The sequence below is a fragment of the Lagopus muta genome, chromosome 1 (genome assembly GCF_023343835.1).
Source record: "Lagopus muta isolate bLagMut1 chromosome 1, bLagMut1 primary, whole genome shotgun sequence".
NCBI classification, from domain to species: Eukaryota; Metazoa; Chordata; class Aves; order Galliformes; family Phasianidae; genus Lagopus; species Lagopus muta.
This window is the reverse complement of record NC_064433.1, coordinates 62,331,914-62,359,345: the sequence shown is the minus strand read 5'-3', so window position 1 is coordinate 62,359,345 and position 27,432 is coordinate 62,331,914. Positions and strand designations below refer to the sequence as shown.

Genomic DNA, 27,432 nt, shown 5'->3' with positions numbered 1-27,432 from the left:
CTGGGCTGCAAAAGCCCACTGCCAGCTCAATATCACATACTGCTCCTGTTGCAATCTTATAAAAAAAAAATAATCAGCAAGTATAAATGCAATTATGTAATGTCAAACATGCCGAAATAAGGCACACAGTGCAGCTGACTTGTGTGAAGAGCAATAGGAGGCAGTTGTATTTTTTAAAAATCCTAAGTGTCAGAGTAATACATAATTGGGCTGTAAATTCAAACTTATTTCAAACTTTTTCACTAAAATTTACTAAATGAAGACTAAATTAGGTTTCTCTACAAGAAATGGATTTTTTTTTTCTGTTCTACAAGAACTGTAAAACTTCCCTTCCACCAGATACTGGATATGCTTTCAGACACTTGATGAGAGATGTACCATACTTGGTTAGGTGAACTGCCATGTCTATTAGGACACGACAGGAAAAACCTATCTTTAAGGCAAATCATGCTTTGAATCTCATGATCCCATGAGCCAGCACAGAGACAACCTACTGCACACCCTTCTAGTTATGTGCCATTTACACATATCTCATTCTAAGACAGCATTTGTAAAGCAGAGCTATCAAAATCCTGGTCAGAAAGTTTGTTGCATGCATTACATCAGTTGTTGGCCAGCTGCAGATTTTTTTAAATACTAGAAGAACAAGTAGAATTAAAAAAAGCTTATCTGCATTAAAGACGAAAATCTGAACAACATGCACAGTAGCACATAGCGATGCTTGCTACATTTCCTTCTGCCATCCATCTTTATCTTGGTTAGTCCTTCTCTTCAGCCTCCTTGTGAAAGAATTATCATTCTGATTTCTGTATATACTTTCCTGAAAACTCACTGCCTTGATTGGTTTCTCTGTACCTTATGGTTATGACAATAGAATCTAAAATTATCTGTCATTTTAAATAAATTTGGTAATTTTAATAGTGATTTCAGGACAAACAAACAAAATAAATCCTTCTTTTAACACTGAAGTATTGTGATAACAGCATATTTCCAATAAGATTATAAAGAACAATAACAGGAAAAGCTTGATAAATCCAAATACAAAGACTATATTTTTGTGGATGGATGGATGCATGCGTAAGTGTATGCATACATCTGTTAACATTAGATTTCCAAAAGGAATTTAAAGCACATCAACTGGAAAAGCATCCTCTAGACAATAAATTAAAATACTGGGACTGTGTTTTCCCTAAGGAAGAGAAATCCTAATCAAATTCAAATTTAGATTTCTTCCTAGAAATACTACAGCTCTTCCTGAGATAACCTGTGGTAAAAACAAGTAAAATACTGTTAATAAATAAGATAACTAACAACGCTATGCAAAATTCCTTTCCCTTTTAGCAAATTCTGAAAGCTCTTTGCAAAAAAAAAAAAAAAAAAAAAAGCCCCAAAAAACTGACAAAGGAAAGTCTGTCCCCTCCCCCATTTACTGCACTCCTGACTGCCATAAAGACACGAAAAGGAAAGGGGGAGGGCATTTAATTCGAGAGCGGTATAAAGTCCAGCTACCACTTCCCTGCTGTTTCACAGCATTTCATTATTTTGCTTAATAAGTTCATCTCCTCAAGAATTTTCTCTTCACCTTATATTATTAAAAGTAATAAGTTTTTCTGGATTGGGGGTTTTCCCAACAGAAAAACCAATTTATGTATGTCCTTCAATAATGACAGGAAAAGATTATTTCCCATTATATTGCACACTTTTCATATCACCACCACAGCTTATCATTCAATAAATGTTACTCTGCAACTTGTTCCTATCCTCGAAGAAGTTTAATTTCTGTATTAACCTGTTTTTCCCAGCCAACGCCTTGCTAGAAAGGATCCCTACAGCAGCAAAATTAGTTTGTTAAAGAAACCATTTAGAAATCTCTTGTCGCTGATAATATTGTCTTCAGTTAATAAAAGCACACAGTCAGTTTACATCTAATTCTCTGACATACACAGACATAAGCACTCATTCTGAATAACACATTTTATACCATGAATACATTCTTTTAAAGCAAAAGGTGAATTCAACATTTGTATCCAATTATATGTACAAAGCTGTGCTGACGCCTAGCCTTTGCCACATGGCTCCTGCAAGCGGCACCTGTGTGGAGGCGAGTCACCTGGCCCAAGAGATCTGCCTCCAGTTGGCAGCAATGATGCTTCTGCAAAAGCAAGACTATGAGAGAGGCCAGAGCTGTTGTATGGCAGGCAGAGATGCAAATTGGGGAAGAGAGGAGTGAAAGCAGCCCAGGGATCCATACCAGCCTCATCCAGACATCAACAGAGAGTAGAAGGACACATGTAGTCTGTTGTGATGTGCTCCTCAAGCTCCAACTCAAGCCATCTCAGCCTCTGTCCCACTGATCATCCCATGTCTCAGTATCACATCATCTGCTGATAGGAATGAAGCTTAAGTTGGAAAGAATAGAAAGGTGGCCCAGAACTGGGGAGAGAGTCTTAGCTAAATGACACCTCCCTCCCTGAGGCCACAGGTAAGGGAAAAGCCCAATGCTGAGTACCTGCAGCAGATCTGGGTGGTGACGCATTGAAACAGGTTGCTCAGATATGTTGTGGATGTCCCATCTGTAGAGGCATTCAAGGCCAGGCTTGATGTGGCTCTGGGCAGCCTGAGTTGGTGGTTGGCGACCCTGCCCACAGCTGGGGGATTGAAACTAGATGATCTCTGAGGTCTTTTTCAACCCAGGCCATTCTATGATTCTATGATCTAAGAAGGAGCTCTGATTGTCTGCAGATATAGGAAATGGAAGGTGGCATAAGCCTTTCTGAATAACCTCCTCCTGTCTCTGCTCTAGCGACAGAATAGATGCACAGACAGTTCATAGGCTCCTCTCTACTCCTCACCTCCCCGACCTCCCTTGACAGTGACTTGACTATCAGAGGGTGCAATGTTCTCCCAGCCTGTCTTGCTTTCCCTCCATCTCAAACAAAAGAATCCAGTTGGATCCTCTTGTTGCCTTTGAAAGCTCCTCCAGCAAGGAAGAAATGAGCAGAATTTACTCTTTGGGTTGTCGTAGCTAAGTCAGAAAATAGTCGTGTTCTCTGGATGAACTCTTGGTGGCTATATTATGGGAGTATGCCAATCACTGTCAGCTTGAGATCTGCCCCATCCTTGAGATGACCATTTAAATATCTTATATGGTAAAACAAAACTCAAAACTAAATGCGTCATGTGATGTACCAAAATTGCATGAGGTTTTAGGGAATTAACTGACAGTTACTCAAGAGAGGAAAGGCAAAAGTGTGTTTTGGTTTTGGATTTTTTCTCTGTTTAAATTACTAGTAAACAGAAAGAGGCATACAACAGAGAAATCCCATTGCCCGCTACCTATTGCTCTATAATCATGGAAGCTAATATATGCAGATTTACATATACTGTATTTTGAAAATTTTACAGTCTTACAATCTTCTGAGTAAACCTGTTTGGTTCATTTTCAGAAGGGTCACGAGAATTACCTTAAAGCCAGTTTGCCAGTAGAATTCTTTAATGGCTCGCATCATGACTACTCCGACCGGAAGAGTCGCATTTTCCACTTCCTTTCCTGTAGATGTCTTTATAAAATCAGAACCTGAAAGGAAGTAAAGATCTTTATGGTGGTTTTAGACTGAGAACCACTGTGCATATGTGCACTTCACACCCTCCAAGGATGTCCTCATCCTTTGCAGCAATTACAAAGCATCCCTTTTACACATCCCTGTTGTCCATGTTAAAGTCCATGTTAACTTTGCACCTGCAAAGACTAAAGCAGGAAGGTGAGATACCCGTCTGGTTTCAGAACAACTCAGACATCCCAGGGGCTAAATGAATACCTCAGATCTTAATTCTCTGCTCTAGAAATCACATCAACTATCCTTTCAATAAACTCCAATATATTACAAGGGCTGTTCCAAAACTAATGCCTATTTTACTAAATTGACTCACAACATCAGAAACTGATGTTGGTGGTATGGCAGTAGAGGTTGAACCTTACCACCAATATTCTATTACATTTTGTTTCCGTCTGATAGATGGCAACAGAGGGGAAATCTAACAGAATGGCATCTGATACAGAAGTGCATATGAAGGAAAGATGTGTCACTGAATTCCTCCACGTGGAAAAAATGCCAGCCATTGACACTCATCGATGCTTGCTGAAATTTTACGGAAACCAAACAGCAGATGTGAGCACAATGAGGCAGTGGGAGGTGCCAAGTTCTGGACAGCAGTGCTAAGCTGTCACACCATGAAATGAAGAACACCTCTATCAGCTCATCTGTGTATGTAAATCTGTAGGTTACAACTGCAGAGTATGTTATTTATGTGTACGATTCAGCTTCAATGCACTGGAAATGATGGTGGCAATGTTGGAATATTGCAAAGTTTGCACCAGGTGGGTCTCATGAATGCTCAGCGAGGAAGAGAAAGATCATCATATTAAGGTTTGTCAAGACCTACTGAACCAATATAAGGCTGAAGGTGATCACATCATTGCTGGTGACAAGAAGTGCTGTCATTACTATTACTATGAACCAGTGTCAAACTGTCAGTCCATGGAGTAGCCACACTGAATTCCCCATCAAAGAAAAACAAGATGCAACGTTCAGCAGATAAAGTGATGTGCACCATCTTCTGGCACAGAAAAAGGGTAATCATTCTGGATTTCCTGAAACTTAGACAGATCGTCAATTCTGACCACTATACCATGATGCTGACTAAGCTGAAGGCTCAAACTTCCAGAGTCAGGCCAGAGAATAAGATAACTTTACTCCTGAAACATGATAACACCAGGCCTAGAACTGGTTTGAAGACTGAGGAGCACATTGCCAGCCTTGGCTGGACTGTCCTACCACACTCGCTGTATAGTCCAGATTTGGCGCTCTGTGACTTTCGTCTTCTCAGGTTGATGATAAAGATGGGCCATTTTCCTAGCAACGATATCACCACAGCAGCTGTGAAACAGTGGGTCACCTCTGCTGGTGCAAATTTTTATGAGCACAGCATGCAGACTCTTGTTAATTGGTGGCAAAAACGCATGGCAAATGGTGGTGACTATGTTGAAAAAGAGCGCCTAGTAGCTGAGAATCTGCTGTATTGAATAGTGTTATTGTGCTCTTTGTGTCTGTTATAGCTTCCACAGAAATAAACAGGAGGCATTATTTTTGAATCAACTTACATATATGTTCCTGAATGGACATACATTATATATGTGTGCTACATGTGTTACATATATGTAAAAGGAAGATAGCAGATTAACAACAACAAAAAAAAAGCCAATGATTTTCTCTGAACAAATTTTGCATATAAATCAATATTTTAATATTTCCACAAAGATCTTTCAGAATAGAAACAATTTTCATCAAGTTTTTAATACAACTTTTCATCAATTTGATCTCAGATTTGACAGTCTAATATCATATTTCAAATAGCTGTTTAAAGTGATAACAAAAAAATCCCGTGTGTGTTTAATGAAGCCAGCTGTATAGTACCGTAAACAGGGAAACAACTCCTTTCTTATGCACTTTGTAATTGTAACATTGCAAATTACTACATTTAATGCCATGGTCTGATATAATGCAGTAACAATATAAAAAGAAATGTGTTATTTAAAGAGGGAGAGTTAACCTTGACTCATTGTTTATTTCACGTTTTCTCACTTTTACACAACTTTCCTCACCGTCTGTTCTGAATACTTATGTAGTTTTCTTGTACCTTCCTGCTGTTCTGGGTGGGCTTAAAACAAATTCAGCAGTGCAGTATTACAAAAAGCTAAGAAACGAGCAAAAAGAATTGCTTTGCAGTGTCTGATCCTTCACTGACACAATGCAGTGACAAAAGTTCTTTAATTGCAATAGAGCATACTTCACCCCTGGGAACCTACTTCTTCTTAGAAAAGGTGTACTGTGGGATCATTCATTATCAAAAGTAATCGTGAGGAGAAGAGGGCTAATTCAAACATAGCGTAGCAGTGCATCATCCACTTAAGTCAATTGGAACGGCATCTGCTTCCACTTCAGATTTGGCTTAGTCCATTTTGTCTCTTTTTTGAATGATGAAGCCTCTATGACATCCCCTAGAGTAAGAAAGGGAACTTTCATTGCTGGCTCAAAGTAAGGGGATGCCTTGACTACATTCTGACAGTATGCTGTAATATGCTCCAGATACCTGTCTTTCTGATGCAGGTTGGCATGCAGCTAGGTTTCAACCTGCTGGGAAGTTGAGACAAAACCATGCATGTTTCAGTGTCCTGCAATTTAAATGCAATCAAACTTCATCACTAACATTGCCTCCTATAAATCCGTGTTTGTTTTTATCTGCAGGTTTCCTGCCCAGGCAGTCAGTGGTGCTTAAGCTGCACCATGCTACAGCATTACCCATTCAAAACTACTCAGTGACTACTCAGGGAACAAGTTCTAACTGCAAAGAAGTTGCAATACGAAAAAGAGGCAACTAGAAGTTGATTGAGTCTTGCAGGGAACTGAGCACGTATGAGAAATAGTTGAGTTATATATTTCAGAGCTATCCTCTGTCAGAGAGACAGTATGGACATCTGATAGTCACATTAAAACAAATAGTGGAAGTGAAACTTTAACAGTGCCAAATTATACTTTTAATTTCCCTTTTGAAATGCAGCACTTAAAGTTCTTCATTGCAATACTTTTCATTTTTTCTAGTATAAGGTAAGTCAAAGCTTTTATAAGTCTTATAATTACAAGTCTCTATGGTACAGTTTCATTAAAAACTTTCATTAAACAACAGCTGCCCTTGTATATGGTCTTCTAATCAATTTGGTCAAACAGAATGACTTCTAATCAGCTGTTGATAAAAATAGAAGATGAAATTTTAATTCTAATAGATTAACCACAAACTCAAGATAGTCTTCAGAATTCATCTAGCTCTATTCTCCAGTGGATTTAACGACTATTCAGCAACTCATTACTAAATAGAACAAGATGAACATTTTCCAGTTCATTAAAGAAATGTACTATGTATTTTTGCATTGTCCTCATGATTCGTTACAGGGAGTCTTAATTACAAGATAATGGATAATGGTTATTAAATGCAGACTCCAGTAATGAAGCTCTATTCATTTGCGAGCCTCAGAGACTGCAAAGAGGGGAAAATAAAATTACTAGCTTCAAAAGATTAACGGATCAAATTATTATTCAATTTTGAAAATCTCATTCAGACTTCACAGAAACAAGAAGAGATTAAAAACTAGTATTAGTACAAAAGTAGTGCATTTATATATTTATTTTTAAATAATATCTTAAGGCTATTACCAGAATAATCAGCTTTAGATGTGATTATTAGACAAACATAGAGCCAATTTAGTAGCATCCTCTACCAAAGAAAACAATATATTTTTATTTCCTGAACAAATTCTATTCATGATACAAGAGCTTCCATGCAGGACTCCAGGCAGCCTCTCACAGAATTCAGAAGATGCATACTACCAAAGCACTCTGCAACGTGTTATTAAAGTGGAGATTTCAGTAATGAAAAGGGGGATTTAAAAATCAACCGCTGCCATAAAAAGCACCTCATTAAGTAGAATTTATGCCAGCCTTGTAATAACAGAAGTGTTTCATCAATTCTATTTCTTATTCATGTTTTCAAAAACAAGTCTAAGGAATGAAGTTCAGTAGGAGTTTCATCTGGAAACTTAGGTGATGATTTAGAATCCCAAATTTATCACCCATCTTCCCATCTTCCTATGAATATATACATGCAAATATCCAGGCTGATGTTAAATTACCCCCTGGGTCACTTGTTGCTTTCTCCTTCGTTTGGGTAGGTTACACAAAAGACTTACAAAATGAGTTTTTTCAGATAGACTTGTAGGCCCAGTGAGCCTGGAAGAGGGAACATTTTCACTCTTTTTAACACTGCAACTGCAAAAGTACATTTGCCTTTCAGTGAGTCAGGCACAATTCACTGAATCAGTGAAGAGTGCATATATCAAATCTCCTATGCAACACAACACATCAGATGCCTGTTTCGGCTGGGCTTGCTGTGAACCCAGGAACAGCACCAAGGCCCAAGCAAGAAAAAACTGCATCACCTCAATTTAAATGGAGACAGAAATTAGTATAAACCACAAGGAACGTGACCAGTGCAGTCTATACAGAGAAACTGAGTTCTCTACACAGTTGAGAGCCAGGCCACTTGAGCCGTGATCACTGTGCCCTGTGACAGTAGCTAGAATATTTCCAAATATTAAAACTCTGTTCCTCTGCTCTCTCAACCTACACACACACCTCAGCTACTGTAGGTCACTGAAGACCATTTAAACCAAGACAGCTGGATTTGCACATGCTGAAAGTAGTGGCTTAAGCATCTTGAACCCACACCTAGAGGTTAAGATGAAGCCCACTGTTTATCCCACATACTCATTAAGCCTTAAGCACCTGAGTGTAGGGAAAGACTTGCCCAAGTCAAGCAATTGGCAGGGCAATAATTCAATGTCCTGTTCTCCTGAAGGTCAGAATTGAGCTGGCCATCCTACTGCTATCCCCTCCATCATATCAGAACATCACAAAGCTTCCCTGTCCCATGCAAAAATGAAGCAGAGCGTGAGAACCAAATAATGCCACTTAGCTGACAGCATCCAAGAAACATATTACGGTTCCATAATTAAGCAATAAGCAATAATAAGCAGTATGGCAATTGAGGTGTAATCACAACCTTTTGGTTGCAAAGTGCTTCAAATGCCCTTTGGGAACGATTATAACTACAGAGTCTGACTTGTTGCCTTACTCTTAAAAAAGAACGAAGTTGCATCTGGCAGTTTTAAACAATAGTTTGGAGACATATGCTTGCAGAGGGACAATTATGCCACATTACCTAGTACGTACTTCTAGTGAGTAGAAATGTATCTGGTTGCTGCAACTTGGCTATAACAAAATGTGGCAACATGGGGTAACTCCCTTACAGGACTTCTTAGTCTGGTGGCACAGTCACGCTGTTGAGGAGGCAAGTGTAAGCCTCTGTTGTTTGCGCTGACAAGGCAGTAGTAATAATATCACTACCAAATATGTATAGAGTTCCACGAGCAAGACATCTTTTTATTTTAGAGTACCTAAAAAAGAGGATCTTAAGATCAAACCTCTGAAAATGAGAGGCCACGCTAACATGAGCGGCTAATTCCTATTAGCTGAGACATCACATTAGTCCACTGACACATCCTTATTCTACTGCAGTTGCAAGATAAAATATATTTCCCTATAGTTTAATTTTGCCATTTAAGAGAAGAGAATACACATCTGTGACAACATGCTTCAGCAGTAGCTCACTGAGCTGCTTCAGCTCCATCACACATGGCTACTGTGTCAGATCACTTGTTCAGGTACCTATGCATCTTTTCAGGGTCTGCAGCTATGTTACCATTTTTGAAATTGCTGGCTTACAATTTGGTATTTTGTGAACTAAACTTTGCAATTCTTTTCGGAAAAGCGCCTGCATGAAGCAAAAAATGAATCAGAACATGGGGCTCCATGTTTAATGTCTGTTTACAAATAAGACAACCTTTCTAATGACCTACCCTATCATCTCAGTTGGTTTTCAAGACTAGAAACGGATGCTTCCTTTCCTGTACACCATCTCTGGTAACGGGCAATCTGCAGGCCAAATAGTGCCCTTAGGAACAATTATGTACACACATGAAGGGACAAATTATTAAGTCCATACTTATGCAAAATTCCCTGTAGGTGATCTCTGAAGGAATTCAGCATTGCTGAATTATGTATAGCTTGCTAATGCATTATTATAGTATCTACCACAGGTCTCCATAGGATACTATTACTTAATTAGTATTAGATTCTTGTGTGTTCATTTAAAATGTGTTTAGAAGGTTCAAAAGAACGATCCATACCACTTTCTTTAGTTCTGCTACAAGGCATTGGCTGCTGTTATTTTTAGAGCATTTCTTTCAAACCAAACCCTACTTGTGCACAGTAAAAGAGAAAAGAAATAACGGACATACTATGACCTCAGTGACCACAGCTGGGATCCCCATCAGTGGTGACACTTGGTTTTAGGCTTCAAGCCACACTAAAGCACAGGAAAAAACCACACGTTCCCAGTCCCCTCCCACAGTACCAAACAGAAGCAGTGTTAGGATGTGTATGAGTGCAGGAGCAGTACAGGCAGTTATGTGCCTCTGCAGCAATCCGCCCTTCTCCTCTCCAATGAAAAGCAGCAGGATACACTCCCAAGAGCAATGAGTGGGACCACAAAGAAGATTAAGGAATCCCTGTATCATTATCTATTTGTTAAATGTTGCGCTACTTCCCTGAGATTTTTTATGTTATTTATTCAAAAATGTGTACCATGCATTACACTCAAGGGCATTACAGTATACAACCTATATTAACCTTATTTCTTTTTGCAGATGGCAATACTAAAACTGGGTAAGCAGTCTGCCTAATGACACATGACAAGCCAAAGGTAGAACGAATAAATAAACCAATGCATTCCAACACCTAATGGTAATCATACAATAATCACTAAGAAAAAATGTACCTTTCCTCTCAGCTTATCTAGTCCAAGTGCTGTTTATTTCTGAGTTAACAGTGCTGAGAGAGGTGGACCCATGCCAACCTCATAAAGTTCAACCAGGCCAAGTGCAAGGTCCTGTATCTGGGTCAGGGCAATCTCAAGATACAGGTTGAGTGGAAAATGGCTTGAGAACAGTGCTGAAGAGAAGGATTTGGGGGTGTCGGTTGATGTGGGATTCAACATGAGCCAGCAATGTGTGCCTGCAGCCCAGAAGGCCAACTGTATCCTGGGTTGCATCAAGAGAAGCGTGACCACCAGGTTGAGGGAGGGGATTCTGCTCCTCTACTCTGCTCTCATGAGACCCCACCTGGAGTACTGGGTCCAGTTCTGCATCCCCCAACAAAAGAAGGACATGGAGCTGTTGGAGTGGGTCCAGAGGAGGGACACAAAGAAGATCAGAGGGCTGGAGCACCTCCCCTATGGGGACAGGTTGAGATCTGGGGCCCTTCAGCCTGGAGAAGAGAAGCTCTGAGGAGACCTTAGAGCAGTCTTCCAGTACTTGAAAAGGGCCTACAAGAAAGCTGACTTTTTATAAGGGTAGCGACAGGATGAGGGGAAATGGTTTTAAAATGAAAGAGGGTAGATTTAGACTAGATATTTGGAAGAAATTTTTTACTACGAAGGTGGTGATACACAAGAACAGGCTGCCTAGTGAGGCTGCGAATGCCCCTTCCCTGGAGGCATTCAAGGCCAGGCTGGATGGGGCTTTGAGCAACCTGGTCTAGAGGTAGGTGTCCCTTCCTACAGCATGGGGCTTGGAACTAGATGATCATAAAGATCTCTTCCAACCCAAACCATTCTATGATCTTTCACAGACTAATGTGTAGAACACAGTTTGCTACCAGTTTGAGCAAGACACAAAACACAGGAGACATCAGTACAAATCTCTCTGCTCTAACATGAGAACATGGGTTCTGCTTGCCTCCGTGCACCCACGCAAAAGGTAAGACTGATGCATGGTGTTCGCTCAGCTGACTAGATCCACGCTATCTCCTCAGCACAACACCCGTGACAAAACAGGAGGCAGGCAGCCATGGCACTTTTATGCAGTGAAGAGAAGAGTGGATGGGGCCAAAAGAGTAGCAGTACAATTATTTTAAGAGAGGGATGTTCCATCAGCTACCAAAGTACTTGAAGACTAGAAAAACCATAAATAACCCAAAATAATTCTAGAATAAAATAGTTCGCAAACTGCACTGTAGAGCTGGCAACAGTACAGTGTTACTGTTGAGTGTAGCTGTAGCACTGCATAAAATCTAGAGGCAGTGCTCTGCAGCATGCTTGGAGGAGAGCCCACAGCAGCAGAGCCACTCCCAATTGTTGCCACTGCCATCTTCACTGTTACGCAGAGGCTTCCCTCAAAAAGGAAGTCACACCTTCAGCACTCCCTTCCCACTCCTTGCTGCAAAGATAGCAAAGGATGAATTCTGCATAAAAGAACGAAAGGTTATAACAACACATAGTCTTCGTACAGGAATGTGGATCTGGACATGGACTAGGAGGAGAAAGTGACCTTTTCCTGCTTTGGCAGTGTTACTGTCACACAAACAGCACCTACAAGTATGCTGGGTTTCTGAGAAGGAACCACTACATACCTTCTTATCACTTTACTTGTTGCAAAAACAAGTTGCTGCTTTATCAAACAACATAAAGGCTGGTCTCTCCTTTCAGATTAGAGGCAGGCATTCAGATTCTGAACTGAGCTCTGTGCTCTCACTGAGCTGAGTGAGAAAAGAAAATGTGGGAGAACCCAGATGTTATTTGAAAATTTCACCCATCAATCTTAACTTAAAAACATTGAATTGCATTGTATGATTTACTTGCTCACACTTTAAATAATCTAGGCAATGATAAACCATCCTAAACTGTGATATAATTAAACCAGCAATGTTCTAGGCATCTATTGGCATTCCTGGCTTTGGATCAATACATCTTAGCCTCTCAAAATGTTGTCTAGTACATGACATTTTACAAACTGTGGCTAAAGCCCTGATATATCTACCACTAATAGCACTAGCACTTGGAAGGAAATAATAAATATCCATGACTGCTTGGAATCATAGCACTACATGGCATTTCACATACCATCTTGTAGCAACCAGATTTAGCTTTGTACTATTTAATGTTGATATCAACTCAGAAATAAATATGTTAACATTAAAACTCAGGTATGCTTACATACTATCTATTAGCCTGTAACAAAATTACTCACATTGAAAGAGCAACTTAAAATCCATTTGGAGATACTCCATACTGAACAATGTAACTAGAAAATTAGTCTGCCTTATTAAGATTGGAAGGTGCTATGAATTTAAAAGATTAAAAGAAAAGACACTTAATAGAGACAAAATCATGACACTTCAATGTCACTCTGAGTGTTTTTCAACACTTTGTAGCAAAAGCAGTTTAAGATTCTGTTCTGACTCCAACCCGGAGGAAGGCGCGATTGATTTTTGAAATTTAAAAGTCATGTCTTAATGCCACAGTCAGAACCTGCTCAGCATCCACCCTCTTTGTTATGCAGAAGACAAATATCCAGCATCGGCTGCTCAGCCATTTTGACCCTACGCAGAAGAAGGCAGCTGGCACAGGCAGAGGCTTTTCCAGCACTTCTGCGTTGGGGAGATTTTCATTGTCAAAGAAATTTCCCAAGAGCCAATGTCCTGACTTTGCCTAAAATATATTAAGTGACAGATCTCACCCGACCCCAGTCATTAATGTCTTTGTTTCTTCCTGTCTTGAAGAAATCAGATGGCAGTTATGGGCTTGCATAGCAAGTTCAACCATCTCCCTCCAGTAATCATGTGATTGTGTGGAAAATGCAAAAGCACTTGGTTTAATTTTTATGACACTCGAAAATCTTCAATACAATCAACTTATGAACAAGTAGACTCTGCCATGGGTGTAGGCGTTGTACACTCTTCTTTTAACCGCAACGAGTACCAGAAGAGAAACACCCTGGAAAGACTTAGTTATAAATAAGGTAGTGTATTTCAAGGCAGAATTGTCAAAATGACAAAAACCGTCAGTTGTTTCTTCTTTTTTTATAAGATAATTTAATAATATATACATTTAATTATAAGAAGCTCACTCACAGCTCCTCCTTCCCAGCAAGTCTGCCTCTCAGTTTGCTTCCTCTTTTCCCAACTTGATAATTTGATAGCTGGCAAAGCTGCAAAAAACTTGCAAGTGTGGGCTGCAGGGTGGAGTGTTTTCACTACTGTCAGGAGGGTTATTATTTCAGAAGGTTTCTAGCTCTTCAGGTGGCCTGAATACCAAAAAAACTTGCTGCCCAAACAACAACAAAAAACCCAACCAAAAGCTCTGACTGTGCAGCCACACTCCAAGCAGGCAGCACTTCTCAGCTGGAAGTCAGGGAAAGACACACTCCTGTGTTTTTTTTAGGAAATCTTTTTTTTCCCCCTCAGCTGTATTATTAATGATGCTTACATGGCAAAACTAACAATTTTATTTCAAAGGGATACTTTATGAAGGCATGTTGCTGATTTTTCTGGCATAACAATCTATAAAGAATTAGTTAAAAAAAGGAAGGAAATCAAAAGAACTCTTAAGCACCATCAGCAACTCATAAGGAGGTATTTAACATGCTGGGATGTTGTTTCTTCCCTTCCATTTGTCCTAATCTGGTCAGAGATTGCAAATACGGTAAGCACTGCAAACCAAAAGTACCAAAAATCTGATCAAACAACTGCCTGGCTTCTGTTTAAATGATATGGAAATACATATTTGGTTAACACACTGGCAAAATGAAGATGATATTCTGATCTTCAAATCTAGATGTTATCTATATGTTTTACTTTTTTTAAACCAAAGCTAAAAACACATCATTTTGAATACTGGCATTTCAGTCTTATTGAAATATTGGGAATGAAAGAAGTTGTGTATCAAATTCTCTTTGTGCTAGATATACGTATCTTCACTGGTATTAGTGGAGAGTTATTAAATGCCACTATTCATTGTGAGTGCATTTAATGTATTTCTTACAAAAAATTATCTACCTAAACTTCATATCCTTGCATGGAATAATACTTCAGAGCCTTACTTCGATAGCAATGGCTTCTTCAACCACACTTACACATTCTGTAACAGAAGAGGTTAAATAGAACATTATCCCTGGCTTGCCACTTGGCAAAACGCAGCACTGGTGACAGTATTAATGTCACACAGGGAAGCACAACCACCTTGTTATGCCTTTCCTTCTGAAATGTTAAGCTCTTGGCACAATAGAAAAAGCTGTCCATACTGTCTCCCCACTTGAGTTTGGTCCTAAGCATGCAAAGTTTACACAAAACGCAGCAGTGAACAAAGGTACCCAAGGCTGCACCCTAAAGGAACAGATACAATTATGTGACAGATCCCAATCCAGTAAACTCAAAGCCCTGCAGGATCAACACTTTTAGCAATGACTTCTAACAGTGCCTAAATTGGTATTTACACTTTTTGTAGTGATTCATGATTACTCTGTCAAGAGTGAGATCATGACACATACTTTGTTTCCATACTCAGTCTAAAAAAAATCTATAAAAGTTTAAATCCTCTGTGCTTTCTTTTATTATTACTAGCAGGTGATTCTAATTGAGTAAAAGTTGACCGTATCATAAGACTGTCACCTACCTTTTCTCCTTGCCATCTCAATAAAGATGTACACACTTCCATAAAGCTGTCATTTTTCCAAGTCACTGAATCACAACTGAAGTCACAAGGAACCATGAGTTTAGCATTTCTCTACATCAAAGCACAAACATACACACCTGTAAGTATTTACACTGAAAAACACTGTCTGAAGCTCAGTACAGTAGTGTGGCACGTGCTTTGTCTAACAGCTAAACAAAATATCTCTTTGATAGCCATCTTCTGTAGAGTGCTTTAAAGCTCCCAAACGTTATCCGAAAGTAAAAATCAATTGTCTCCATTTAATTAGCTATCTCTTCCGACTTTCTGTGATCAAAATGACTGAGTTAAACAAAATGGTTACTAGTAACAGGAGGCTGTAGTTAACCGGAAAGCTAAGATAGGTGTGTACATGGGGAGATCAGAAGAAAAGGATGCTGCTGCATGGTGTTTGCTTCTTCGGTGTGAATTTATTAAGGGGAGTGAAAGTGTAAGATGAGAAGAACTAGCAAGAATTTTAAAAGGATTAAATTCTCAGGAACCAGCTATGTCAAAGAAAAATGGAACACGGATTCAGCCCTAAAAAGATAAAATTATTCAACAATTTATTAAAATAGTTCATCATCGTAATTAAAATCCAAGTGCCTACAAAAAAAAGTTGCACAAGAAAGGTAATTATTTATGAGGAGACTTTTAAAAGCCATTTGTTGTGAATTTAGCAGAGAATCAGTCTAAAAGAGCTGGTAATAAAAAGAAGTTATTTGTTTATTCATAAAACTTATTTTGGTCTAGCATACCGCTAAAAAACCCTAACATCTGCTCAATGGCAGCTGTAAGTAACATTAGGAACACTCAGTCAATTTATATGCTTCTTTTTTATTAAAAAATAAACAGGTCTTTTTAAATTATTCACTAGTATATTTAGATAAAATTCTGTGCTGTAGCAATGCACATTTTGTGGAGAGGCGTCTGCAAGCTTTGTATGATCATGATGATCTAAACCTTTCTACGTTTCACTGACTACTTTAGTCTTTATGTGATGTCCCACCTAATTTAGCAAATGAAAATGCAGAAAACCTAGAAGCTGAACCAGAATCACAGCTATGAATAATACAGAACGCATCACTGATGCCTCAAATGCCCCATCTCCTTCTAACTTGCACGCATTCTAGTCTTATCTTCCCTCTGCTTTCCACCATTTAAAACTTACTCTCAGACAGTTGCAGCCTCTCTCTCGTTTATGCCTTTCATGCAACAGACCTTAGACAATAACCTCAGCTGGCAGAACTATTTGCTGAACTGTTGCCAAGTAAGGAATTGCAGCACTACTAGTAATTAATAATTCTTTGTTCTAATTCAAAGTATTTTCATTTTGCGAAGTGCTTTGCATATTCCCATGTTTCGCTGCAGAAACAGTGCACAAAAGGCAAAGGAACGTCCTAAATCCTCAGTATTTCTCTTCATCCATCACCCTATCATGCACTCATATACTTTTTTAAGTCTTTTGCTTGAGCATTTCAACAGAAAAATACATTGCTGTCTTCCTAGGTTTCTCTCATGTATTCAATTCTTACTTCATAATAGGAGGCAAGTCTCTGCTAATGAACTCAGAAGGAAGATCAAAAGCATGGAGTACCTCAATTTATTCTACTAGGATTGTTTGGTTCTACTTTTAAGCAGTAAGCCAGCATTTCTGCAGTGCACTTTGGAGACAGTTGAAAACTACGCAAGCTGTAATTCTAATCCATGCACTGGAAGTGGCTGAAAATGGCACTGAAGGTCCCAGAGGAGCCTTCTCAAAGCTGCAACTCCACTGCGATCGTAACCAAACAAACTGCTCAGAAGCTAAATCTTCCCACATGTAACCACATCCAGAGAGGCCGCAAAATGTTCATCTGATTACAACAGAAATATAAGCAGTTAGTTATCAAGAGCACAGACATAATGTCTTGTTATCACAGTACCACATGCCAATGCTACCTTTCCTCATGCTGGCATCTGGAGGCCTGGAAAAACATGGCACTTTTTCCATCACACCCCACCAAGATGCTTTCTCATCTAGAGGCTTGGGTTCCTGTCAAAGCTCCATTTATGTGTATGGCTTTGCATTTCCCCTGAGCTCTCTGCATGTCCATTTTCCAGGACCAGTGGGAAGGATGCTTTTGAAGATACATGATTCATAATTTCCTTTTGCATAATTTAAGCTTAATGTGCTGGATGGAATATGGAACATCTCCATTTGTTTCCTTTCTGGTTCTTTAGAGATGAATTAACAAATCTTCCTGATAAACTACAACATTTTTCCGCTGCAATGTTTGAGATAGGCTGATCAGCAGGACATTGAATTGGCATTGTAGTGGCAAAGTTTGTAGAAGGAAGAGTTTTTGCTTGCAACGTTCTGACATCAACAAAGAGGAAGCTTTCCTACATCTTAGACTTACTGAGAATACAGGAAATCAGCTTGAGAAATCAGTACACTGCAGGGAAAGTCACTCTATAACAGAAGTGCTAGAGGGAGAGAGACATCAAAGCGGCAAAAGACAATCAGATGTCAGATCCCTGTTGACTTGCCATGGACCATGGACTTTGCTGTCATCTTTGTCTTTGAAAATACCCCTCAAAAGCTGGAATATTAAAGGAAGCTCTGGAGAAGCCACTGAAGTTGGATAACAGTAAAATACACATAGTAAGAAACTAGATAGTACTTTATCTGAGAGATATTAAGAACTATCATTTTATTTATCTATGATTCTCTCATTTGAGAAAATTAATTTTAAAAGATATAAACCAGAAGCATTTCCCACATGGTGAAATTCCAAAGTATTTTATCAAAGAATTCCTTCCATTCCTTTCAACGTCTTCCCAACATGGGTCGTCCTTTGGTGCTATGAATCAAAGGAGCCTGCGAGACAGATGAAGCAATCCAAGTACTTACCAATAAAGTTCTGGCTCCTTCACAACTCATCAAAAATGGTGCAAATAACCACAAGAGCAAGTTGGGAAAAGCTATGGTGAAGAATACTACTATACTGTCATATTCTGATCGAAGTATTTTCCTTTGAGAAAGGACTGACAAACTCTATGAATATGACCTTTTAAATTCTAGTTAAAAACATACAAGGAATGGAAGCTGTTAAATGCAAGCTTAAATGCTTGCAATCAAATAGTCAGTCCTATTTAGCTCAGCGAGGAATGTGTTTGTAGTAACACACAGCCCAACAGTACGCTTGTGCATTCAGCCTGTTTCTCTGCACTTAATGAAGTAACGCCTGGAAATACTGTGTCAGCACTATTAGGAACTGATCTGTTAAAAGTTAGTGGATGTCTTTATACTGATCTCAGTATATTTTAAGATCCAGCTTACTGGCAAGAACACTATCCACAATCTTCTAAAGACTAAATTGTTTTGTATAACTAATTTTTGTCCCACTTTGATGTCTCAATATGGAATTTGCTTGTGTCCACCTTTTGATATGCTTCTTTGTTTTTCACAGCATTCCTCTTCCTGACAAGTAAATGCGTTTGTTTGAACGAGGTCTAGAAGTGTTTCAAAATGGCCTACTGATGTTCAAGATCATGTACTCCCAGTGTATTCTTCCACTCAACATCTTTCTGTTTAGAAAACTGATTTCACATTCTACTATCATGGGTGTTTGCTTCAAAATAATTTCATAGAATAATAGAATCATAGAATGGCTTGGTTTGGAAGGTACCTCAAGGATCATCAAGCTCCAACACCCCCCCTCTGCAGGCAGGGTGACCAACCTCCGTATCTAATACTAAACCAGGATGCCCAGGGTCCCATCCAGCCAGGCTTTGAACACCTCCAGGGGCATCCACAACCTCTCTGGGCAGCCAGCAACTCACTACTCTCTCTGTAAAGAACTCATGAGGCCCTGCCACCTTAAAATTAACAAAAAACTCCCAGGATCTGCAAACCTAAAATCATGCTTAGTTTATTTCCACATCTATATTAAATTGCTGTTAAGGGACTGTATTTTCTAAGTGGTGTTCTACTTGCAATCTCTTAAAAGATACTTTAATATTTCATAAGCCAATTTTGTATAATTGATAGATATGGTAAATTAAATATTTATTTCTATTTTTCACTTGTTTAGTGGAATTTAGCACCTGCTGCTAACACAATAAAAAAACAACCTGAAATATCAGAGAAATAAATAGTACCCTGTGCATCTATTGATTTTACATAATATTTCCATGTTTTAAAATTGCATTCTCTCAAACCATTACCTTCAGTATCAGAGCTTCACAGATGCAAAGGTTTTTGCTATGAAGCCGTGTTATTTTGATGGCATGTTTGACTAGAACTATTCACTGTGCAACGATTTCTGAGTCTGAGGCGATACGAAACTTCAAAAGTTTTAATTCAAATTCTAACAAATTATTTAACATAGAAACAAGGTTTCATTCATGGGGAAAATTAACGCAACAGGGGTGCCTTCTCCCCTCTCTGCATCAGTTGTTGTAAATTGAAAGTATACCATTTAGATATTCCTTAATTAACATGCTTTGAGAAGATTTTGACTATCAGCAAAAGAAAAACACTATCCAGGCAGTTAGAATAATTTCTTAATAGAAGGCTGACACCTCACAGCAGTATGCCATACTGTCAGTACCTGCCCATTCACTGTAATCTATTTCACACTAGTTTCAGAGACCGAAGTGTAAATGGCTACCTTCTCATAGGTCAAGCAGCAGAAATCTGTGCAGGTGGGGATTCAAGCTCTTCTGATATGCCACAGCACTAAAGCATAGTGAAAGAGATGTATAGGAGTCATGGCAAATCTCTTCTATTTTGTGTAGAGAGCTATTAAAATGGTGGAAGGGTGGTGACCTCTCTGCAGCTATGGACAGTGCCAGTCAATTCTGCAATGCACAATGCCATCACCCTTGAGTACTGTGGCAAGCTGTGCCAGCTCCCATCTTCACTGTCATTGCCAGGATTGGCTGTGCTGGGAAATCACAGTCCTATGCTTCCACCAGAACATTCCCAGAATTTCTCTTGCTAAATTTCCCAGTTTCAGCTGTGACCAGCAGGGTGTTCCATCTTCATGTGCAGACAGGGAAAATTTATTCCTTCTAATAACAGGAATGTACTTCTACTTGAATCTTAATTTACTAGACCTCACTAAAGCCCTATGAAATGTGCAATGTCAATTTTATGCATGGAAAAACAGAGAAGTTAACTGAGTTGTCAAAGGTGAAGGCAAGCCAGGATCCATTCTGCTTTCTAAAGCAATTCTACCCATCATCTGGTTTCCTGACTTAGCTAGAAATACTACAGTCTCTATTTGGAAATGGGGAAGGGGTGGAGGGAAAGTCAAGTAGTGTTATGGATGATGAAAATCAAATAAGCAAGTAATGAGCTGATGGATGTCATCTGTTTTTACACTGGCATTTCTTCTTTGACTTGAGTAGAGGCTTTATATTCCTATTTCTGATTAGAGAAGAACACCATTAATAGAATAGACCTTTCACAAAATTAGAAAATTGAGTCACCAGGCATCCTGGTACAGCAAATATGAACAACCTCAGATAACTATCTCCCCCCAGCTATGGCTGCAAATACATTCAGGCTTCACTGTATATACTAAAACTCTGCTGTCCCCTCAAAGATTCTATGTACTTTTTTTCAACATTTTTGTTTCTCTTGCATATTATTTACATACACAGAGCTCTGTTGCTCTTAAGACTTTACAGGTAAGACTTCTCATTAGAGCCTACACTAGTCTTTTTAACCACTCCTATACTTCTGATTCCCTAGACATACATAATTGAGTTCCAGGTAGATTTTTAAGTCTCATTTTGCATTCTTTCCAGGTCTCCTTTATTCAAGTCCAATTCTGATTTTGTGTTACTACTCTTTGCATAGACCCTCATCAGTAATCCACACCTGAGGGTATTGTGATTGCATTGTTATAACTTTTCAACTCCAATCTTATCTATTGCACCTACATTATTTCTAGTGATTAGCTGCAATATCACTGGTAAGCTTGTAGGCAATTACATCATTTAAGGGAGCATCCTTGTACTGCCTTATGGAACATGCAGTTATCTGCATTTTTATACTACTGGCCTTTTTTAAAATTTATTTATTTATTTATTTATTTATTTTTCCCTCACTCTGGATCAGAATAAATGTTATCACTTGCTCCTGTAGAGGCTTCTTTCATACAAAGTATATTTAAAGACTTTCCACATTGCTAGGAACACGTGTTGATCTAACTCCCAATCCCAAACCTTTTTTATTCTATAATCTTATTCAAACTTTTGAGTCAGACTGTGTCACTTTCTGCGTCACCTGCTCTCTATCTTGGTTTTTCATAGCAAGTTTTACATTCATTCCTTGCACTGAACTTTCAGTGATATTAACCAGAGCTGTGAACGTGCAGACTGTGTAGAATGCATGACGTGTTGCAACAAACACAGTGAAGTTATCAACAACTAGTGATTCAATACTGTTAAATACTGTCCTATGAGCATCTTACAATAGCCACACTGCAACAACTTCTACATTGTGAGACAGCACCCAAGGCCATGATCCTAAACATATGTGTAACAATGCATCCTCACAGTGCAAAGAGCTGAAGTAGTTCCAACTCTGAAAGCTCAAATTTATCTAAAAATTCTGAAGGAACGGGCAGGTCTTTGCACAAATGAGGTATTTTCTGCTAATATTCAGATAGAAGAGGGCCAACAAAAAAAATCATATAATGCACTCTTGGTAAACTAAAAGAATTCAGAAATTTAGTCCATGCTAAATCTAATCTGTACTGTCAGAAGTTCACAGTCACAAAGAAAATTGGGATTACTCTCTACCATTCGGTAATCTAGTAGAAGGACTCTCTCTGCACTGTGCTTTCTTCACTAAAGAAAGCAGCCAGTGTGAGAACACAATGCATTTCAATATCCTTCCCGTGAGCACAGCTCAGCCAAGACGGCCCAACAAGTAATTGACATTGCAGCCTGGATGCTCCTGGTCCTGCTTCATTGGAGGGAGAGAGGAAACCACCACCACACTGTGACTGAGACAGACCTACTCACCACTCAGAAAGTAAGTCCTCTTCCCATACATTCAAAGACTGAGGACTGACTAGTTTGCCCCCAGGCTTATATGCTAAGCCAGAGCTTAATATCATCAGTCACCCTGCAAAGCACTCAAAGATTATTCGTTTCTGTAGAAAGGAACTGACAGTTTTGATCTGGTCTGCTTTAGGAACGTGACAGACACACTTGACTCCTAATTTCTGACTATCTCTTTACATGGAAAAGTGAACCTTTTACAAACACACAGTAAACTCAATATAATTGTGTGTGCTTTGGATTGGTAAAAAGAGACAAACTGAAACCATGATTCATTTTAACTACCAAGCCTCCACCCCTGATTTGCCTTTCATTTGCTTTGGGCTCTAATAACTGTCTCACCAGTATCAAGTTACAGCTGAATGTAGACACATAATTAAATCACATTTTTCTTTAAATGTAATACAGCTGAAATGCTACTGAACAGAAGCTTCAGCCTCTGGTGTGAACACAGGATCTAAAGCCTCGCAACTGATCTCAGCTTGACTTTTGACTTGTCTGTTACGATCTTCATCTCATACTTCACAGGGCTGTTGCGAGATTTCTTCTGCTAATGTCTGCATGTATCTTGAAAATGTAAAGTGCTATCTAAGTGCCAAGTACTATTACTTATTCATCAGTCTTATTTCCTACATCAGTATTATCTGCACAAAGCATGCCTAGCTTCTCAATCGGCAGAACTTTTGCTTTGGACCACAGCAGCCCACAGCCAACGGTACAAAATGCATCCCTAACACTCAGAAGTTTAAAGCCACACCATCTATCCTGGATCCAAACAAATCTTTATAAGACACTGCTCAAAACAGCAACAATTATTAGTATTTCAGAATTTGTGTTTCCATTATTCACGCTAGAATTGGATCTGCAGCAACATTAATTACAGTACAGCAATCTCACTTAGAGCTGCGTAGCTAGGCATTATTCTTTGATGTCCCAAACCACATTTCTTGGATCCTCTTCATTTACTAATTGCACTTTTATATCTTTTCTTAATTCAGGACTGGCTTTTTGTGTGGTGGGATATTCTGATCTTCAGGATTTCTGAACAAACCTTTTCAAGCAGTACTTTTGTGTCTTGAGTTTTCTTAAGGGAACTCCTGTTTCTCTGCATTCAGAGCCAAAGACGGAATACGACAGTTCTCAGCCAGTTTCTCCCTAGAGCTAAGACAAAGCCAGCCTATTTGTGGCTTTAGGTTCTGCTGTGAAAATGATGGCTGTATTATTTCTGCTCGTTCTGGAATTAAAAGCATCAAAGCATCTCAAAACTTCTGTCTGCAGATTCCACATGGTTTAATTTTCTTCTTCTGGCCCATTGGCATGACTTTATTGCCTCAGCCAGGTTTTGATAATTTTTGCATGCTTCTTTATGCTAGAAAATCTAGACGTTATGGCTTTTTAGCATAAACTCATTCCCTTTCTAAATTCAATTTTTATGAGTCAGTATCTCAACTTATTTGACTACTTCATGACCTACAAAAAATTTTTGAAATCTATATGTTTAGTAGAATTACCATTGAGCATACATCTCTTCTTCCTGATCTTTACATAGGTACTTGTTTGGTTATTTATAATGAAAACAAGTATCTCTCATATGCCACTGCTGCATTTCTCTCAAATTCCCAAAGAATGAGGTAAATGAAGTATACTGTGGAGACTAGTTTTCACAGTTAAAAAGACACAAAAGTTTTTACTTTTAAAGCAATGCACATTTACTTAGCCTCTAGCTCCTTATTTAACACAAATTCTTATAAAAAATGATAAAGTTTTTGCAAATAGGTAATATTGTTAAAATGTAACTTTCCAAAATAAAAACTTTATGTAATAAAGTCATCCTCACCTTTACAGGAGCTTTCCTCTCCCACTGCAAGTTTACCATCTTTCCTTTCCTTATCTGGCTTCCTTGGCACTTTATAATATAGTTTGTGTCAAAAATGTAACAATAAAAAACCTGTCACCCTGTCATAACAAAACAGTGAACAAGATGTTTGTGGCTTGTTTGTTTTTAAAGACAACAAGATGAAGAAACATGGCGTAGTTCGCACTAGTACTAGGGAGCCAAGCACTCCTATTTGTGTTCCTCAGAACTGTTTCTTGAAGAGGTTACAAAGACGTACATTTGTGTTTCTCCTATAGAAATGGAGCTCAACCAAATCAAATGCTGAAAATCCCTAATTTGTTTGCTCTGCTCAGCATTTGTAAACTTTCTGGTGGAATTAAAGATGCAGTCAGCTGCCCTTGGGAAGCTCATGCATTCAAACCTAACATAAAGATTTTAAGAAGCCCAAAAAATGGCAGTGGACAGTACAAACTATGAACAAAAATTCCCTGTTTGTCTGAGACTTTATCTCAGCTTTCTGAAAACAACGTACTTCTTTGGTAGTGACACTGATCCAGTGCTGTGCACTCCTTACCTTCTCCATTATCTCCTCAGCACTGCAAGAATTATTCTTGCTAGCTGACTCACTGTCCTTAGAGGGCTGTCAGCCTCTTTCAGAACAGCACTCAGAAATAGATACTTAAATATTCCAGAATAATTTTTAGCATGTCAGTCAAATATGTAAAAGGGTGACTTAAAAGACTTTAAGAACTAGTTGCCTATTTCCATTCTGATGTCTTTTTCTCTATGTAGTGTGCTAGAGAAGGAAGAAAAAAATAGACGTTACTTAGGAGAGATACGGTTTCAGACACAGAATGAGCCAAAAAAGACACAAATTATTGTATTTCCTTCATATGAGGCTAATTATTATCAAATTCACTGTGAAGACACCCTTCTCCCCAACAAGAATGTTGTACTTTTGTTTCTAAAGCTGTCCCTGGCCTCCAGTGCACTGCTGGGAGCTGCACGTCCTGTTGGGCTCAGCCTCTTTCTTGGATGAAAACTGTGCTCCAGAGCACAGTTGCTTGCCTACAGACATGGTCAAAGCAAACACTTCTGAATATAGAAGTGCACAGACACACCACTCCAGCCTGAATGTGGCTCTTAGTATTATTTTAAAATTCCAGCCAATGTGGAGGTGCACACTTCTCACACTACTTGATGTTTTGGCATGCCTTTTCAAGTCAGTCATTCGTGCAGCTGACCCCCCTACTTGGAAGCTGAATCAGACTGAATGGAACTTGTTCCTCCCAGCACACATCAATCACTCCTTGTGCACACATCAGCACAAGGATGACTATACAGAAATTTTGGAAAGGTACTGGGGAGAGGAGTCATCTGCATGGCATTCGCTGCTCAGATAATTGCTTTGTGAAAAGCAGAGTAATTTTATAAAGAGGGCTTGAGACCCTTAATGGCAAACACAAATAAAACTCACCTTTGTGTTGGAGACCTGTCAGTGAGCCCAGGTGCCAGACATCCCAGGCAAGCTTTTCAATCATGTGGCTATTGCTAGATCCACACTGTGACACTCTTTTGTCTCCAGTCTTCTGCGTCTCACAAATGAAACAGATGGGAAATAGGAGGGCTGCTCTGAAGTAACGTCTGCTATTTTATTATGCTGGCCTACAATGTCAAAGGTGGTATTGGTGGTACAGCAATACAGGTTGAATCTTCCTGACAATATTCAGTTATATTTTGTTGCTGTTTGACAAATGACAGCAGGAGGGGCAGCCTGACAAAATGGCGTCTGATATAGAAGTGCGCATGAAGCAAACGGGTGTCACCGAATTCCTCCATGCTAAAAAAATGGCACCCACGGACAATTCATCAACATTTGCTGGATGTTTCTGGAGATGAAACACTGGATGTGAGCACAGTTAAGTGGTGGGTGGTGCACATCAGTAGTGGTGACAGCAACACTGGATCACCTTTTGCTGGTGCAGATTTTTATAGAGTAAGGCATGCAGGCTTGTTTATCGCTGGTGAAAATGCATACCTAATGGTAGCAACAATGTTGAAAAATACTGCTTTGTAGCTGAGACTTTGCTCTATCAAATAGTGTTATCATGCTCTTTGTATCTGTTGTAGTTTCCCTGGAAACAAATAGGAGGCATTACATTTGGAGCAAGGTACATACATGTACTTTAAAACATGCTGTAACAGCTCAGTGCTTCAGGACCTATGTGTGAGCATGTATGCTCAACAACAGAAATGTGACCATACATAAGGCTATGATTTTGTACTCCCTACATGATAGACTTGCATTATGCACTGCACAGTGAAAGCAGGTTAAGGACTATATGCCACATACTCGCTTGCACCAATACAACTGCAAGTTGTAAAGGCAAGGCAGTAATCTAGGTTCCTAAGGTGGTGACAGTTTTAAAAGAAAATAAACCAAAACATGATCAATCAAAAAAAACCCCAAAACTAGTTATCCCCTTCTGAAGTAGTTTTCAGCTATCAATTTTGATAACTCAGTTCTACAGAGCACTTCTAACAACATAGCTAAAGGAGAAGCAAATTTTGGTTCAAGGACAAGAACAAGTGGCCAGAGGCAGAAAAAACTTCTAAATCCAGTTTTGCAATCAAATCCAATATACCGTGTAACTCATTTCCTCTCATGTAATTAATCACTAGCATCAGGTTTATCAGAGGTGCTGCTTTTTCACATTTATTTCAAATAAAAATCCCTAGGATCCGGCATATCCACAAGATCAGCTAAACCTTCATTTCTTTCTTTCACTTAAATCAGAGCACCAGTTGTAAAAACATATGGTCACAAAAGCAAGAGCTTAAACCTACCATGCCAAGTTTCTTTACCCCAAAATATTACAAGTATGCAAATCAAACAAATATCTGGAATTTGAGGTTCTCAGCTACTCTGACAAGTCGCAGTTTGAAAATTTGGCCTTCAATGCATGTATGTACATTCTTATTTTTATACTTACCCACAAAGAAAAAGCAAGAGACTGAAATAAGGGAATTACTGCACATACTCGTATGGATAGGTATCTCATAAAATGAATAACCATGCAAGAAAAATCATTAACAATAGAGCCATCTGCTGTATTTCAAAAAAACTACACCAGCAAAAAACCTGAAAATGTTCTAATGCCTTACAATCTGAATTTCTAAAATAAATTTTAAAAAAAGATTATAATTATAATGGTATAAATGACAGGAAATGTATTTCTTGTACCTCTTCTAATTAAAAACAATATTTACTAGCATAATACTGTACTGTGTACTTAATGATACTAATTGACTTT

At 38.8% G+C, this 27,432-nt stretch overlaps 1 protein-coding gene across 2 annotated transcripts in view; it reads right to left on the bottom strand.

Annotated features, from left to right (window-relative positions):
* Window positions 1–27,432, bottom strand: part of DERA (deoxyribose-phosphate aldolase) — a 64,246-nt gene that overhangs the window by 14,582 nt on the left and 22,232 nt on the right. For both annotated transcript variants that reach the window (XM_048934002.1, XM_048934001.1), the window contains one exon: window positions 3,465–3,577. In XM_048934002.1, coding sequence (XP_048789959.1) covers window positions 3,465–3,577 — 113 coding nt within the window. The remainder of the gene's footprint in view (window positions 1–3,464; window positions 3,578–27,432) is intronic.